We start from the raw sequence: 17,863 nt of genomic DNA, 5'->3' as shown, positions 1-17,863 counted from the left end.
ACTCACATGCCGCAAGTTCCTGACGTGCAAAAATCTCGGGTTGAACGCTTACTTGTTGCTCTCGTTACGCCCTAAGTAATAATAGCCTTGCCCCCAACGATCGTTACGTCACACTGGGAGAGAGTGAGATAGGGATTCGCCAAGGAAAATGAGCGAGAGTGCGAGAGAGACAGAGATTATGGTGTACCCGTGTGTACTTGTCGCCTTTTCGATGTACATGTGACCATCGCCACCGGAACTACTCGCTTTTTCCTGTAATTCTATTTACTCAAGACTCCAGCCTTCATGTCAACAACATAAAAATTAAATAATTAAAAAAAACTGCACTCCAAATATTTTTAATAAAAAAAAATTGAAGTCTCATATTTGTTTTTGCAATTCACGCGAAAATATTTATGCATATGTTCATTAAAAGATTAAGATAATTTATTATTTTTTAGAATATCTGAATGAAAAAAAAACGAGTTCGGTAAATGGTCGAATAGTTATAGACCGGCGGTAAAAAAAATCGGTGAAGAATTCTCCAGGAAATCGTTGGCGTTTACAATTGGATAATAATTATAATGTGAATTATTCTGAGAAATCTCGTGTCTCAGGGGCATTAAAAAAATGAAAAAAAAAAAAAAAATGACGGGGATCGAGCGGCAAACCGAAGGAAGTTGATGGAATGCCGATCGAAAGTATAACCACCGCATGTCCGCTGTACAGGTATTGATACTTATGAGGAAGACACGAGTTAACTGCCTTATGTACAGCGAGTAGAATTTCTAAAAAAGAGTGGATTTTCACAATCTCCGTGATATTTACGGTAATAGAAATCGCGTGCGAGAATCTCAGTGGCTCTCGCAACAACAGTAATCTCGAATCCCAGAGAGGCGATGGAAATTGGTGCAGAGCTGGATTTTTCTTCTTTTCTTTTTTCTTTTTTCTTTTTTTCTTTTCCACTTTCAGGAGACAATTTAAATGCTCATTTGGTGAGTGAATTCTCACGGGTGTACGTAAATTGAGGATAATTGGATTGAGCAAGTTGAGAGGAAGAGGAAACAGCGGAAATACACCATCCTGGTCAATTCATACTGAAGCTATTGATGAGATAACAGTGGAATCACATGAATCATATGATATTATCCGGAGTATCTCACGAATACCTAGAAAATCAACGGGTTTACACGGAATTTCAAAGTCGGATGATCATTTTCAGGTCTCATCCAGCAGAAGGAATTTCTTGAAAAAAAATTTTACCAGTGACACAAAAAGGGCACAGTAAAAATTCCAGTCGGCACTCCAAATTTTTTCAGGGATTCACCATTTTTTTATATTTTCCACATTCGATATTTTCCGCTGCTGGTTGTACGATGGATTTTCATGAACGGTAATCATTGTTGATGTTATTACTAGACTGATGTTACGTGCGTTCTTTATCCAGCATCGGGAAACCGAGGCCGAGGCCACATGGCACGTGGCAATACGCCTCCTCTTGATAAAGTTATGTCATACGATCCACCAAATAATCAGTTAATAATAAACAATCGCCCGATTGATCCTCAACCCCGGAGAATATACCCCGAATCATTCCCTTCATCCTGATCTTCAGGATTTGACATTTCACGACTGCTTTCACTCTCATTTTCCAAATGTCACACTGAGAGAAAAATTCAGTAAAACACAGTAAACCTGTTTAATATTTCAATTTAAAATTCGATGTAATCAATTAAAAATATTTTTTAAGTACGTAACAATTTGATTGATTTAATCAGTTGACTCAGAAATACTCAACCCCAAAAAATCGTGAAGTCAAATTTATTCCTGATAAAATTTTGATAGATAAAATCACTCACGGTTTAACGAGCGGTGGATTCTTCAATAATGATGTCATATTTTTGTTTCTGCGTACATTTTGAAGTAATGAATGACTAACAAATGGTGACCATCAAATTATGGCCGAGTGCACTCGGTCTATTAAATTACGTGTTCAATGGTTGATGCTCTATTCGGGTTGGTTGAGCATCTGCACTGTATCTGGTGTCATTCGGTGGATAGAGAAACTTGGTTTCAGCCCTTCAAACGTTATCACGCAGCGATTCACAATCACCGAGATGCAGCCAATCATTTGCCCGGTACATTTTCTGTTTTCATCCTCTCCTTTTTCCCCCATTAGCGCATTTTTCTCAAATTTTCTCTCATTTTTCATTTGATTTCTGCACCGCAATCGAGATATTATTTTTTAGATTAGTTTATTTACCCCAGGATGGTGGAGGGGGGCTGAATTATGGGTATTGACAAGTGTCAACTCGCTCAGCTGATCGGAAAACCTCTCGACAATACCAGGTGTATTATTATTATTTTCCTCAACGTCCGCTCATTGTTGGTTTATTTATCACATGCGTCATCAGCTCTGACGCTCTATTTTTATCATTTTTCTAAATTTTATTTTCCCTACGATTTCTTATCTGAAATAGTTTTCGTGGGAAGTGTCAAGAGATTAATTTTCCTGGAAATGAATTCGTTTTAATGACAAGACGAGTCAGAGTGGAATTTTTATAAAATAATGGATATTTTAATTCTTAATTAAAAATAAATTGAGACAATATCCTTCGGGTGTTTGAATCATCGGCTCTCATCAAGTAAATCCCCTCGATTGAGAGCGATAACGAATAATTGAAGAAATCACAATAGCACTTGCCTCGAAGCTCATAAATAAAAATCTATATTGACTTGCAGAGTCATTGGTGCGTAGAAGGAGCTCGAGGTCGTTCCTTGGCTCCGCTTCATTGCTCTTGCAATATATCGGCTAATGATCCCAGGGGGTTAATGACCCAGCGCAATATTTTCTCCTCAAAATTACCGATGTGCACCAGCAATAGCACTTGCATTGTCACTAGGTTAATACATTGACACCAATGAGAAACCCATTCTCCATTTATTGCTGAAAAAATTATGAATTATTTATGGGAGTGCGTCGCTGACTCGTCGATGTCTCAGAATGTCAAACGTTTCATTGTCCTCGGATACATCCGCTCGATACATCTGAAATATTCTGAAATATTCTGGAATATTCTGGAATATTCTTCTCCACCTTCCGGTGAAAAATCGAGAGATCTCTTTTGTTCTCTTGGCAGAAGAAAAAATAAAAAAAACCCAAGACCTCGAGCATTATTTTTGTTAATTTCTCTGTACCCTTGGTGCCTGTTGACCTCGACTACCATCGAATGTAATTTCCCCTCGATATATTTACGAGGTACAATTATGACCCTCTCTTCACAATCCTCTTAAATTTCAATTTGAAAATACAAGGAAGACATTCACCCATGAATTACCCTCGGTGATCATTGAGTCATCGACCTTTTTGGAAGCCATTCGAGTTCCCTATTAGTTAGTGTTGTCCGATTATCCGTTCGCCGAAACGAATTTATGAATAAAAGCTCTGATTCCGCTGGCAACGAGGGACCAGTGTTTCTGGATCCGATTGACCTTTGGATCTAGTTCGGTGACTACTGGTTCTAATCTTAGAGTATTATATTTAGATCTTTTAGTCTCGACTTGCCAGTAACTCACAAAAAGTGTGACAATTGAAATAAAAGGTAAATGCCAGTGTTAGAAATATCAAGGAGTAGCAATAGTGAAATGTAATTTCCTTACAAGAATTTTGGAATGAAATTTTCTAAGAATATTTTCATTTTTTCGTTTGACAATCTTTAGAATTTTGTTATTCATCATTTGAACCCCAAAAGTAATCCTAGACACGTGTTAATCTCTCAAGTGTGGATAACCCATTACCAAGAGAATCTACTAAAGCCATTCGAGGACTAGCGACACGACCAGGGGCACTAAAACGATGAGAATATTACGTAATTTGTGTACATAACTTGAATAACCGCGATGTGCCACTGGAGGGGTGGTAAAATTCGTAAGGAGGGGGGCGGATAGAGGGAAAATGCGGAAAGGACGAAGAGGAGTAAAAGGATGAGTACAGAAGCGTCGACATCACCAGTTGAGAGACACCCTCCATCATGGGGCTTTAATTAAAATTACGTACGTTTCCGCTTGTAACTCGAGCCTCCATTTAGGATTTTCTTCTTTTTCATGAGCTTTTCATTATACGAACATGCACAGAACCATCTTTGAAAAGACATAGCCACTACTACCCTCTTTTGCTCGTTACCCTTTTATTTTTCATTGTTTTCTTTTTTCATCTTGTTTTACTCTTACTTTTCATATTCATCTTTTTCACGAAAGTGTCCCTTCCCCTGTTCATGTTCTCAACACAACGTGCAACTCTCATTTGCCGGGAGTGGATATAGTGCCTGAAAGAATTCCCATCAACTCTCTTAAGGCTTGTGCATGTTTGCGAAACAGTGCGAGAATTATTGTCAAGGATTGTGGAAATAATGCCAGCGTAATAAGATACTGAGAGGAATAAAAAATGAGGTGACAAGGGGGATGGGAAATGAGGGAGAATAATGAGAGTGTGAGAGGTGCGAAGCGCAATTGGATGTTTGTCTCCTGATTAACAATAATTAATGCGAACCTCCAATTTTTTTTTGGGAATAAAACAAAATGTCATCTGCTATTTTCTCATTGTTATGCAATTTATTCCTCATGATAATTCTGTACGATCGATTTGGCATTCTGAGATATTCGTTGACGTGGAATTTTTTTTTCTCTCTCGTGTGCCAACAGGTTTGCTAAAAGGCTCGGTCACGGCCGAACGGCCTCGCACACTTCGTCGTCTGCGAAACGTTTACGGCCAGACCGCATGCGGAATGGGCACCGGTGCAGACACCACTGGTGAACGGCTTGATGATGGTAATGCCGATGCATCAATAAGGCACATAGATCGAGATGAAAAATCCCTGAGCATAATGAGCCCATTCGACGAGCAGGAGGAATGGGCAAAAATATCGGAGATCATGGCGTCATTCGGTACGGGTTTGGTCAGGGAATCTGTATTCGTCAGCGAACTCGAGAAGGAATTCCAATCAAGACTCGGTAATTACTCTTCTTATCGCCCTTACAACATGTCAAAATTGCAATTACAATTATTATTTTGATTCATCTTGTTTATAACATTACAGGATTCAGTTCGGACACCAGTAGTCCAGTCGTGGTGACAGGTGTTGACCAGTGGCTATCGAGTCTCGGTTTTGCTGATTATGAGTCTTTATTCGTGAATTATGGCTTTGATGACATCGAATTTATCGTAAGTAACAACGAAATTCATTGATTATCAATAATTCTTTCGAATTCACCGATTCCATCGTTATAATCGACTGAATCATCACCAACAGCACGGAATCCTGGAGGAGTCAGACCTAAAAGAGATGGGCATAACCAGCGATAAGGACCGAGCGGTGATAATGAACGCATCAGTTCTTCTCCCAAAACGTGTAGATAAGCACACATCGAGCCCGCGAATAGTCGACGAGTGGCTGAAGATGATTCACCTGGACAACTACATCGAGACCTTCAAGAAACACCTCTACACCGACATGGAGCGAGTGCGGCGAGTCTGGGAGGTAGAACTTACGACAGTTCTCGAGATCCAAAAACCTGGCCACAGAAAACGCATCCTGGCGTCAGTGACAGGCCCCAGTCCGCGGGGTCAACCCCGAAACGGCACTGGCCCAAATCTCGAGGACCTCAACAAAGATCTGAACACTCTGGTGAGTCCCATTCGTCCTTATATTCATAAAAAAACATTTTCAAAAGCATTGGCACAAATCGGGCCCACAGTGTAACACACAGGATTTTCATAGGATTGCTCCATCTGGAGTACGACAAGAGCTCCTACAGGGCAATCCTATTGTCATTTATCTTTTATGACCGTCCCCAAAGCCCAGTGTCAAAACGACCAACCAAACCTGAAGTATCCGAACGAGTGTCATTTACTCCCCTCCATACATTCCCCCAATTACCAATCCAGCACACCCCGGGGTGTCCAACTCGTTGAAAATTAATTGTCAGAGTATCGCTCGTTCACCTTTCATGTTCCCCACCCGCTGAAAAATCTAATCACCAATACCAGGTACAATCCCAAACAATCGTCTCTCATCAAATTAGTACTTTATTGCATGCCCGAATCGTTGAATTTCTCCCCCACTCCACCAGAGGGTGGATACAAGACTGATGAAAAGACGAGTCCCCAATGGGGTTGGACATGTTGATGATGGCAAATAATACTTGAGGGGTGGAGTGAACAACAATGACACTCGTGGAATGATGAGACAATCTCGCTGGGCTGGTGAATTGATAATAGGGTGCTATTTCAAACACAATCGTTGAGCGGTTTTTCCATTTGTCTCGAGAACGGGGTGTAATCAGTTCTGGGAAGTGGAAGTGATATCTTTTCATTTAGTACCTCCTTCTCACGCATTATGCATACGCTGATTCCCTATTGGATCGCGTTATAATGTAAATAACGTGGCTAATTGGAGACTCACCTATTGTTCAACACTCGACACTTTACAATGGCTTTCACTACTCTCATTCAAGTGTGATCTCTCTTTTTGTCTCCAACTCCTTCCTGTTGCAATTCATTGTTTTGCCCGTTTCTTTTTTTTTTTATCCTTTGACGTACTATTTTTTATGACTCCTTTTTTTTCTGTTGTAATCTACTCCTCTTAATTAGCTTAGTGAACTCGGGTAAATATCACGGGTTGAGGGGCACGAGGGGGAGAGAAAAGATGGGTAGAGGTAGAGGGGGACGGAGAGACAGAGGGGGAAGAGGGGGAATTGACGTATCCGGCGATCTGATAAATTGCTGCTGTTGATCGAACAACGGAATTGATATATCGTCAGTTTTTCCCCTCCATCTCTCTTCCACTCGTTTCGCCGTAATTTTCATGGAAATAGTTTTGTTTTCATTTTATTGTTTCTCGGTTTCGAATATATCGCACCCCTCGGTGACATTATTTGTATTGGAAGTTGGGGAGAGTCAATGAGATTTTTACGTACGGCTGTCTAATTCGCAGATGAAGTGCCTCGTAATTCTGGGGGGCGACAGAATTATTGTTTTTTCATTGTTTTTCAATGCACAGGGTGTCTAGGTTCGTGAATTATTTATCTGCATACGTTGATGGGAGTGATTGGTGAAATTCGGTTAATAATTATGTTATTTTGTTAGTTGCATTTACAATAGTATTTGGTTTGTAGTTTAAATACCTTTTAATCACCGATCGCTGAAAAAATACCATCGACCAATCCTTTTTATTGTCCCCTTGGTTCAGCTCGTATCCGGTTTCATGGACCCCATGCAGTAGTTTTTGTTGACGGGGGTCCCCCAGCCATTTCTTGTCCCTCGTTACGAAAAATCGTGGGCTCTGATTTCTCGAATAGATACATTCAGGTATAAATAATGGTCTCAAACAGGTTTGATCGTTCATGCGGAGAAATTCGACGCACACACAGAGTCTCCACAAGTTTCTAACGCGTTGAAAAAATACATATATATATCAGAAATTATTGGATGCGTTCCAGAAGAGCAATATCCAGCAGTTGAAGGAGGAGATTAGGGAAAAATTACCGGAGAGTCCGCAGGACAATGGCAACGTCACTCAGACAACTGTCACGGGGACAAATGCCGCGACTTCGGGGACATTGAGACACAGGAAGAATAGGCCAGCACCTCAGCCACCCCAACGTCCTAATTCTCATAATGGTAATGTTGCACCTGAACAATTGGAGATTCGAGCCCCTTCGGAGCTGCTCTTTGGGGTTCCAACAACGCTGAAGACACAGTGGAGACACCAGCCCAAGGCTCTAGTCACTGGCAATGTGCAATATCTTGCCAATGTAAGTCATCTAGCTTGACAACCACTTGCTCCCCTCCAGAAATTATTAATTATCACAATTCTTTCGTTTCACTTACTCATTAGTACTTGGGTTCCACCGTGGTGAAGGAGCTTCGCGGTACAGAATCGACGAAAAAATCGATTCAAAAATTGAAGAAAACCTGTCGAGATCCCAGGGTCAGTCTAGGTATCACTCTTGCCATTTCTTACCGAGGGGTTCGGTTCCTGGACTCAGCTACAAATGTAAGAGATCTTTCGTCTCTAGTTGACGTTGCCATATTTCTTGTATAATTCCGGTGTTTCACTTGATAAACAGGAGCCAATCTGCGATCACGAAATCCGCAACATCCACTGCGCCTGTCAGGATGCAGACGATCTCACTCACTTCGCCTACATCACGAAGGACCACGCGAGTCGCACTCACTTTTGTCACGTCTTTTCTGTACCAACTATGGTAAACAAAGCTCTGAAGTTGATTTGAAAATAAAATTCTGAGAAGATCTTTGCAATCCGGGAGTGGGAAAAATGTATTTTATAAAATGATGTTGTTCTTTGCTTTCAGGACCAAGCGACTGAGGTGATTTTAACTCTAGGTCAGGCCTTCGAGGTAGCATATCAAATGGCCTTGAGGGATAAATTAGGAAATCAAACGGTGAGATCCCAGTCTGCTAATCAATTGGCAAGTGTTATCAATACCACAACGACTGTAAAAACTCCATCAAACTCAACATACGATAATCCTCAAAATTCAAATCCAATTATCACCGCTGATTCTAAAAGCTCAAAATCTGGTAACACTCAGCAAACGAATGCAAATACTTTGAAATTCAAGTCAAAGCAAAAACAATCGGAAAAGGCGACAAATTCAAATCACAATTCTCACGTTAATCCGGGAAACGAGTCAAATTCACACGGGATAAGCATCAGTGTAGCAAGTAATTGCACCACGGGAAATTCCAATGTAAGCACGAAGCCATTGGTGACCCATGGTCGTTCGCACTCTGTGAACGACATAAAAATTAATGGGAATCAGTTGAAGCTTGCACCAACTCCAGTTGATGATATTGGTGTGGGTGTGAAGGACATGAAAGCAGGTTCTCGTGCACCTATCGCACTATCCGAAGAGCTGTAAATTTCGTCGAGATAACATTGGTTATCCTTTAGCAGCTGTTCGTACGTGAAGAAGAGGATTGCACTGAGCAATCTTTTCTTTTTTGCTACCAGTAATTTTTTTGGATTTCAATGGCCAAGCTGTGATCAATTATTTATAAACACGGATATTCAAGTCTTCTAGGTCATGTGCAGCGAGTTATTTTTAGTGTATTGAAAATGGTGAACGTTTGACGTGTCGTAGGATTTATCGAGGATTTGTGGCTCTTTTATGAATATCTTCGAAGTTCATTTCAAGAATCGATCATCTCCGGAGCCGAGGTAAGTTGACGATACTTGAGATGCATATCCACCAAAATTCATATTGATCATTGTATAGCAGTTGGATAACGCTATTTTTCGGGACAAACTGGTTGAATCTGCCAAATCCATTGTTTAACAATTTTTATTAAATTCAGATGAATACGTAAACATTCCCAGATAATCAGATTATTCAAGGTATAGAACACGAATGAATTTCGCATAATGCTCAATATTACTCTCTTAATTATTAGATGATATATGGATAATTCTCAGATATTGAGTAATTAATTGATAAAAAAAATTCTCAATCTTTCAGAACGAATAATTTTCATTCGTAACGATCCTTTTCGATGATTTTTACATAGTAATCAGCCTACTTTTCGATATTTAATCCTCAAAGACTGAGAATCCTATTGAACGAAGTCCAAGTAATTTATAATATTCGTAATAATTTATGATATCGACGAAACAAAAAGTGTTTGAACCATTTGCTAGGTATTAGTTTAAATTAAACTCTGAAAATATCCCCCCTCCCCCCAAATATCGTGGATGGTAGGTTCGATGCGATATAGTATTATCCAAAGATTAAACCTCGAGTATAGATGATTGTCGATGATTATCGATGGCAATCAGAATGAGGGAGTAATGAATTCATTAAAAAAATGGAAAAGTCTCACTGAGACTCACGGGTATGCTTCAGTAGTGTCTGAAGGACTCTTCGATCTGAACTTGAGAAGGGAGAAAATTTTTTATTGTTAAAAATAAATCCAGCGAAACGGTCCTAGAATTTCAAAAGTAGCGAATGTGCATTAAATATATTAAATACTGGAGCATGATTACGACTTACAATTATGACCAAAAATAGAGGGATGGAGTGTTGGGGCTCATCCAAGAGTAAAATTGAACGATTTAGATCGGTGAATTAGGATATATAGTTCTAGAAACCAAAGAGGCGTATTTGAGACATTTAACCGAAATGTTCAGATTAAATGAGTCAGGTACTCACAGTAAATTGAATAAGTTGTACTCGAGGAAAATAAAAACTGCCAAATAAATAAATAAATCACCTCCAGTTGTGAAACGTACGCACACGTGTTGCATTAAATACATTCATCGAAAATTTTTTGAAAACCATTGGGGTTTCGTTATGAAATTTAGAGTAAGAAATAGCAGCACTCACCAAAGCATTCATAGAAAATTGTATACTGTAAAGTAAGTGTGAAGGGATGAATACATCAACATGCTAGACATATTTCTTACATATTTCTGACGACTTTCAATTTATATTAGATTATTCTCAAGTCCATTTGAAATTTCATATTGCCATAGAATGAGAATCAATTTTCTGGGGAATTATTCGTTCTACATCCGTTATGTTTCTTCGATCTTTCTCCTGATTGATAATTTTTCTGAGAGTCGTGTACGTGAAGAAGAAATAAAAACGAGTAGTTGTCGATCAAAATATCACGGACGATTCTATCGTGAAAAGTTCTTCTCATGTACCTTTGCCCGTTCTTGGGATGAAATTCGCTCTTGATTTCTCAAAGATTCATCAGACATTAAAAAGTACCTAGGAGTTATAGATGTACGCTCTGTACGATAGCTAAATCGTCGCCAAAACTCGGATGAATCAGCTCGGCTATACGAGATTAACTAAGAGAGACGTTTTACATTCTCAGAAGACATCTCCCCATTCATATCCCCTCGGATCACCGATTCTCCATAAAACATGTTCTTTTGATGTTGAGTCACTATCGTAAATGAAACGTCATTAACATCGCGACTCCCTCAGCCTTGATGCTATCGAAATGAAAGGTCAAAACCGAGCTCTTGAATTTCTTTAATTTCAAAAAAACTCTTTCACCAACATTTCCAACTGGTGAATGCCAAAGTTTCGAGATATTTCGACGAGCCCTCCGAACATTCACGAACCATTTCCATTCATATCTCCCTAGAATTCGAAAACACAAGTCGCAAGTGGATGAATAAGTAATTCACGAATAACACAATTTCCATTTACAAAAATCTCGTATCCGCGAGCTGATTCGAGGGTTTGAATGATGCATATTATTGTAATTCAACATTTATACATCGAGCTTGCATTAAATAAATAAAACACTTGGAGATGTCATGCGAGGAGAGGAGAACAATTTGTGTAGTCATGTGTAGAAAAACTAAATCGACGATTATTTCTTTCAATAGTGTTTATCGTAACGACAGCTCAAGGGGGTGTGGGTGCAGTATTGTTGTGCATTATTTCGAGCACAGGAAACAGGGAGTGAAACAGTTTCAGGGTTTAGAAATGCACAAGTAGGGGAAACAGGGGTTGAATTGGTTACGCTCGATAGTGACTCTTTGAGTAGCTGTACCCCCCATATTCGCTTCAACCCAATACAACAGCAATACGATTATTAAACATCTATTCTCACCATCTTTGTCGCGTATATCTCGCTAAAGAATAGTGTATTGTAGAGGAAAAGTCATTATTCATTGAAAAGCTATTATTACTTGAGAAATAGATAATTAAGACGAACTTGCCACTTTCTATTCTCTACTCGATAAAAAAAAAAAACAATTTGTGACAATATCTGTACTTCTTGATGTTACTTGTATCATGTAATTACCAAAAATTGTTCGTACGTGACAATTAAATAGAGTTTAACAGGTGAATTATCACGTTTAATGATAATTGAATTAAAAGGTATACACTATGATGAGAAATCTATGACCCAAATTTGATTTTTCAACGGCACGAATGAGAATTTCGTGTAATTTAAAATTGTGATGGCTGGAGTTTGTGAATTGGAACACTAGTTCCTAGGATATAGTGATAAAACGATATTTCATATGTGAATTATTAATCGCGCCGACGCTGGATGTGATAACTGATTGGAAATACTTGAGGGTTATGAGAAAGATATGATTGTAGACAGATAATGAGATGAGAGTAATGAAGAAAATGTGATGTCGTAATGGAGGGAATTTGAATCGACGAGCAAGTTGAAAAAACAAGTGTGTGTACATAGAATGGATTGAACGCACTGTAAGATAGGCGTGTATCCGTTTAATTCATGTGCAATATGTTGTAATTATTATCTATATTTATTGAAGCGAGGGAAAGGGGTGACTTGACGATGAGCGCAGTGTTGCGTGGTGATTACTGTGGGCGCGTCTTGTCGCAATTAGTGATCTTTGATCGGATAATTGGTGGAATGATACGAAGACTTTTGGAGACTGCGCTCTTTGATTTCAAGTGTGGATGAGTGGTTGACACTGGCTAAATGTCGAGGCAAATGAAGGGTGAAAGTTTAATGCATCGGAATGAAGGTATACTATTTGCTTATCATTATTTGATCGACGCTTATGACATAACGCGTCTTGATCGGTGCACATTTTATTAAACTAATGTGATATTTAGTTTGTCTCGTAGTTGATTAATGAATTTCCGAAAACTATGTGGACTCGATATTTTGGATAATTTATCTCCTGATTTATTGAACTCGTATAATCAGCTTTGCTTCATTATTCGTCGATTGGCATTATCGTCAATTATTATTAGAATTTAATTGAGGATTTTCGATGGGGGGCTGAAGTACATAAATTTCCAACTTCAAAATTCATAGGCGTAATTAGAGTAATTATTGGGGGCGTAGTTGTAATATTGATGGCGATGATTGGGGTAATCAAACGAGATCAAATTTAATGATTAATCGATGAAAGATATGATATTCCGTTCAAAAGCTTTTACCGTCGACGAATGCCATATAGACGCACTATTTTAAAAAAAGTAAAACATTCAAGTCGCAGCCTGGTTATACGCAGACTTCCTACGTTCTTGTATACACTATATTTATTATTGTTCATGTTTATTAGAATTATATGAATATATATATGAAAATATATATATAAGATATAAAACATCATGAGAATTTTTTATTCACACCTTTGAATCCCACATTTTCTGCTCAATCGAGTAGATAAATTTTCCTCCCGCGAAATTTAATTGTCGACTTTATTTTATCCGAAGTCTCAAAAATTTTTCCGAACTGTTACAATAAAAAAAAAATTCCAAAAATGCATCAAAAATGAAGTTATTTATTTTATTGAAATGGTTTCGTTAAAAAATCATTTAAAAAGTTGTCCAGTGATTTTTCGGAGAATGAAAAAAAAAAAATTTCAATCACAATTTTTTTCACTCGAGCAAGTATTTAATTGACCGTTGAGCGTTAACGCGACGTGAAAATCACCGAGCGAAATATTGCGGTAAAGTTGTACATTGTGTTGGTATTTTGAATTATATTGCGGCCAATATTCTATTACGTGCCAATGGAAGTAAGCCCCGGAGGTAGGCACCACCGTTGCCCCCGGTAAAGATGCTAATTAACCAAGTTTTGATCTTAACAAAGTTTTTCGATTAGCCAGTAGATTGTTACAAGATGCGGGCGTTGGTTTTCCGCTGTACTCGTTATATTTTCATTCACAATAAAGAAAACGACGAGATCTCGTTTGTCTGAAGCAAGAGGACCAGGTCAAAATCACATTTCATCATCCAAAGCCAAACAAATCGAGTTAATTAATTATATCCCAATATAAATCCCGTCATGATTATTACTAAATTGTTTGTTTCATTATCTATTGTGTTGAGGACACACGTTATCAATTCCAAATTACCTCAAAAGTTAGCTGATGTACAATTAAGCAGTTGTTTGTCCGTTAACTGATCCGATTTTTCAGTTTAGAATGTATAACCATGAACAATGACCGGTTATTATTAATCATTTTGCCCAGACGTGTTACTATCACATTGCGATATATGATTGCACTGTAATTGTAAACTCTTTTGAAAACTGATGCTGTCATCACATCCGTTCCACTCTCAACAGTTTTTTTCCGCAAGAATTTCATCGGCATTTTTTATTTAACACGCCTTCACATTTTTTACCTCAACATTTACCGGAAAAATTAATGATTCAATGATGAATTTTTTTATTCATGAATTTTTTTATTCATGAATTTTATTTCAAACTCAGTTAATAAAAATTGTGAAATGATGATTTTCTGAGGATAATCTCCAGGTTAATGTAATCATCGACTAAACAGCGGGATAATGGATCCTGCGAGTGAATGGTTGGAGTCATGGAGAAACGATTGGCGAAGTTAGGTTTGCCATCCCACAGGATAAAACGTGGAGAAACGATCAGGGGAACCCCTCGCTATGACGTGGAACAAAAGAAATAAACGAGGGCGCGGTTTGTGCGTGACATTGTTATATAAGTGCGTGCAAACAACATTTGAAACGGTACGTTCTTCTGGGTTATTTCGCAAGACGAAGAGAGCCAATGTATCTGGTTGGAAGGGCTCACGAGGAATCGTAAACTGATGGCAGTGCTGAAGGCACTGAAAAAAAAGATAACCCCTGCCATTGCCTGCCACCCCCTACCACCCCACGATATCATGCTTACGAAATCCGTACGATGAAAGTTTCATTCATCGTATCCATCGTTTATTTCTCTCCATTCTTCTTCCGAACAAATTGTGTCACTTTTTTTTTTTCTTCAGGGACTCGGCTGAGAAAGCATCCAATTTGTTACGGGTGACGAGGAGAAAAATCGCGGTGAAAGATCGTGAAACGAGTTGCATCAATCATATTAAATTTTCTATCATCGAAGGAATAAAAAGTAAAATATCGGAGGGTTTTTCACGCAGTTCTGTCACAGCTTTATGTTTATCGAGATCATCAAAATGGATAATGGTCCAGATGCAATGACAAATCGTCGAATCCAGTGACGCGGAAAAAAAAATCTGCGGTGTCAACGGAATTTTTAACAGATTTCCACTGGAAAAATTAATGGTAATTAACAACGCGATCAATTCAACTGCTCACTCGGAAAATCTACGGTCGTAACGCACCGAAAAAAAAAAGACCCTTTCAGATAAAGTATCACCCGCGTGCTATCACCAGGTACCGGCCATTCGTTTCCTCGCTTCCAACACGCCGACTTCGTGGCACTCGCTCGTACATTGTCCATCCTATAAAAATCACACCGCATCCAGGAAGATTAATATAGAAACAAGCCATTAATAACCCCTTCCGCTCCACCACCCAAAGCGAGAAAAAAAAAAACTACCCCCATGAACCCCCACACCCTCCACTGGCATTTAATTGATTCGGCTCTGTGCAAAAGGTCTTCACCCAAAAGAAAGATACATTCATCCAGAGATGTTTATTCTGGTTGGATTCCCCTATGATTGACAAAACTAGAAGTAACTAAAAGAATTTCCACAAAAGATGGCACAAACGAGGTTCGAAGGACCAGGAATGTCCCCGGGTAAGTACATTTGTGTCGTGCGACATAAAAAAATAGAGGGAGGAGAAAAAAAAACGAAGCAACGAGTATCTCTCTTCTTACCTCGTGAGGAGGCATTTTTTATCCTGAACGCTGTTTTTTTTTTTTTTTTATTCAGTCGTTTATCCTCCAGTGCACTTTTCTCCCGCATTTGCCGGGCGTTTGGGCGGCGAAGCGTGACAAATGCCTGGGCAAACCCGGTACAGGGCTTATAACGGTGCATTGCCGCGAGGCTGTTGCAGCAGACAATGACGAGAAACATTGTCATGGGGGTGTCGCATGGGATTTCCATAGACGAGTGAGAGGGAATTAGAGAGGGAGCCACGTGGCAAAAGGACGACCGGGGTGGGATAGTTGTGTTTTATTTCGTGATCAGTCGAGCGGCTCCATCAGGGCTTGGCTCGTTTGGGCTCGTCAAGGCGTGAGGGCGGCCACGGGACCGATGACAAAACGCCCTTACATCTTTTTTTTTTTTACATTCTCTCTTTGCTCTGGCCCCCTTCGGCTTTTTACTTCTTCAGCCTGTGCGTATATGAAAGGAGGGGGTACGGGGGGGCACTGACGAGGACATCCATAAACGCCTGCACTGAAATGTCAGTCAGGCTTAGTAACAGAGTGCAGAGTGAGAATCCTGGGGATCTAGATGGCTATCGTATTGAGAAGGACTATGGGACGATCCTGTGTTCCACCGTTACCTAATTATTCCGGACGTTCGACTTTTACTCTTATTCTAATCCCCCAGGAGCTGGGGAAGTTGGGAAGATGGGAATTGGGGGTAGTGATTAAAATTGTTGATTTTTTTGAGAAGACTCTGGGTAAAAATGATGGTGATGAGGTAGACAGTATACCTGCAATCACGTGAAATTAATGAAAGGAGCAACAGAAGAGGGTGCATGGAGCTTATTATGATCCCCGAAGAGGGTGAAAGCCCATAGAGCATGCCATCACATCCATAAACTCGGATGACAGACTCTGAATGGATGCGGACAGTAGCGCTGAGAGGCAACCAGATACCCGGAAGATCGAAACGCCATGTTGACGAGATAGAGTCTAGGATCTGTTGGCATGACGCGTTGAATCTCTCCATAACCGCATACACAGGGAGCCAATCCTGACTAGTCCCCTTCTCCCGATAGGCAGTGGCATAACGTTGGCCGAGTGTTGTAGACCAGCACTCCCTGTGGCTGACGTTGAACCTGGCCAAGCTTCGGGGTATCTATCGGATAATTAGCCGTTGATTACGCGACAGTCATTCGGGCGGATATCATCGCCCACGGGCAATGCTCTCTGTCCTCTCTATGTGCATACAACTGGTATTCCCCCAAAGGCTGAGGGAGAGGGAAAGGAGACTATTGATGGTGGAGTGAAGAGAGTGTGTTGTGGGGTGTGTACCTGACTGAGGGCATCCTATATACACCCGTCCATCCGTTTCCTACTCCAGAGTATAGAGTCTGAACCCGCACTTCCTGCATCTCGTTACTGACGAGCCAATGCACTGTTGGCCGCCGTTTCACTCGCATTATAGTACCTCTTCCTCCTCATCCTCCTCATCCTCCTCATCCTCCTCATCCTCCTCATCCTCCTCATCCTCCTCTTCCTCCTCATCCTCCTCTTCCTCATCTCCTCACATCATCATCATCTCGTCTCTATTCCTCTCAGAGGTATAGTGGAACGTTGTGGCACAATGTGTATCCATCCTGCCTCTTCATTTTCAAACACTCATGCATCCAAGGAGAGGGGGAGGAAGGGAGGGAAAAGGGAGAAAGGGAGAGAAAGGGGGTGGATGGGAGAGGGAGGAATATCAGTTGATACATACACGTGGAGTGATGTTACATGATGGTGCAGGTCCATCCAACGATGAGGAGTATATGCAAAGGCTCCAGGGAGTACCTCGTGGTACTAAACAACCTCATTATCATTCAATTCACGATAATAGAGGTGATTGCATGGTGATAGGAGGTTGATTTAGATTTCTGGGGGATGGCTGAGGTATACGGGTTGCTGTGGTTTCCGGGAATACGGGTTTTCGATTTGGAAAAATGTTTGTTTAGGGTTAATGGGTTTAGGGTGGGTGAACCTTGGCTCTAGGTTCACCAATTCAGTTGTGAGGAAGGGATGGTTTTGCAAATACACAGTGGGATAAATTATTTCACGGTATATTCTGTCAACATCTTGGAAAATAAAGTTATCACCGAGGAGTCACCTCGGGATTTCCCATCCCGCCATCCCCATTCAACCTTGAATGAGAAAAAAAAAAACCGCACCACCGCAATTAAATAATTTAGGGTGGTGACTCCTTCTCTTTTATTTCGG

General features: G+C 40.0%; 2 protein-coding genes across 5 annotated transcripts in view; one reads left to right on the top strand and one right to left on the bottom strand.

Annotated features, from left to right (window-relative positions):
* The window catches only part of LOC105264552 (ankyrin repeat and SAM domain-containing protein 1A), a 34,923-nt gene extending 22,775 nt beyond the window's left edge, over positions 1 to 12,148 (top strand). For 3 of the 4 annotated variants that reach the window (XM_011301505.1, XM_011301519.1, XM_011301497.1), the window contains 7 exons: positions 4,681 to 4,989; positions 5,076 to 5,200; positions 5,289 to 5,663; positions 7,477 to 7,791; positions 7,875 to 8,033; positions 8,107 to 8,244; positions 8,353 to 12,148. In XM_011301505.1, coding sequence (XP_011299807.1) covers positions 4,681 to 4,989; positions 5,076 to 5,200; positions 5,289 to 5,663; positions 7,477 to 7,791; positions 7,875 to 8,033; positions 8,107 to 8,244; positions 8,353 to 8,922 — 1,991 coding nt within the window. In that variant the 3' untranslated portion in view covers positions 8,923 to 12,148. The remainder of the gene's footprint in view (positions 1 to 4,680; positions 4,990 to 5,075; positions 5,201 to 5,288; positions 5,664 to 7,476; positions 7,792 to 7,874; positions 8,034 to 8,106; positions 8,245 to 8,352) is intronic. The other variant, XM_011301510.1, reaches the window with a different exon arrangement.
* Positions 1 to 17,863, bottom strand: part of LOC105264587 (tetratricopeptide repeat protein 5) — an 81,035-nt gene that overhangs the window by 15,056 nt on the left and 48,116 nt on the right. The window lies entirely within an intron of this gene.

This window comes from Fopius arisanus, unplaced genomic scaffold, assembly GCF_000806365.1.
Source record: "Fopius arisanus strain USDA-PBARC FA_bdor unplaced genomic scaffold, ASM80636v1 scaffold00001, whole genome shotgun sequence".
Taxonomy (NCBI): domain Eukaryota; kingdom Metazoa; phylum Arthropoda; class Insecta; order Hymenoptera; family Braconidae; genus Fopius; species Fopius arisanus.
The sequence above is the reverse complement of the archived record's forward strand: the minus strand, read 5'-3'. Positions and strand labels throughout refer to the sequence as shown.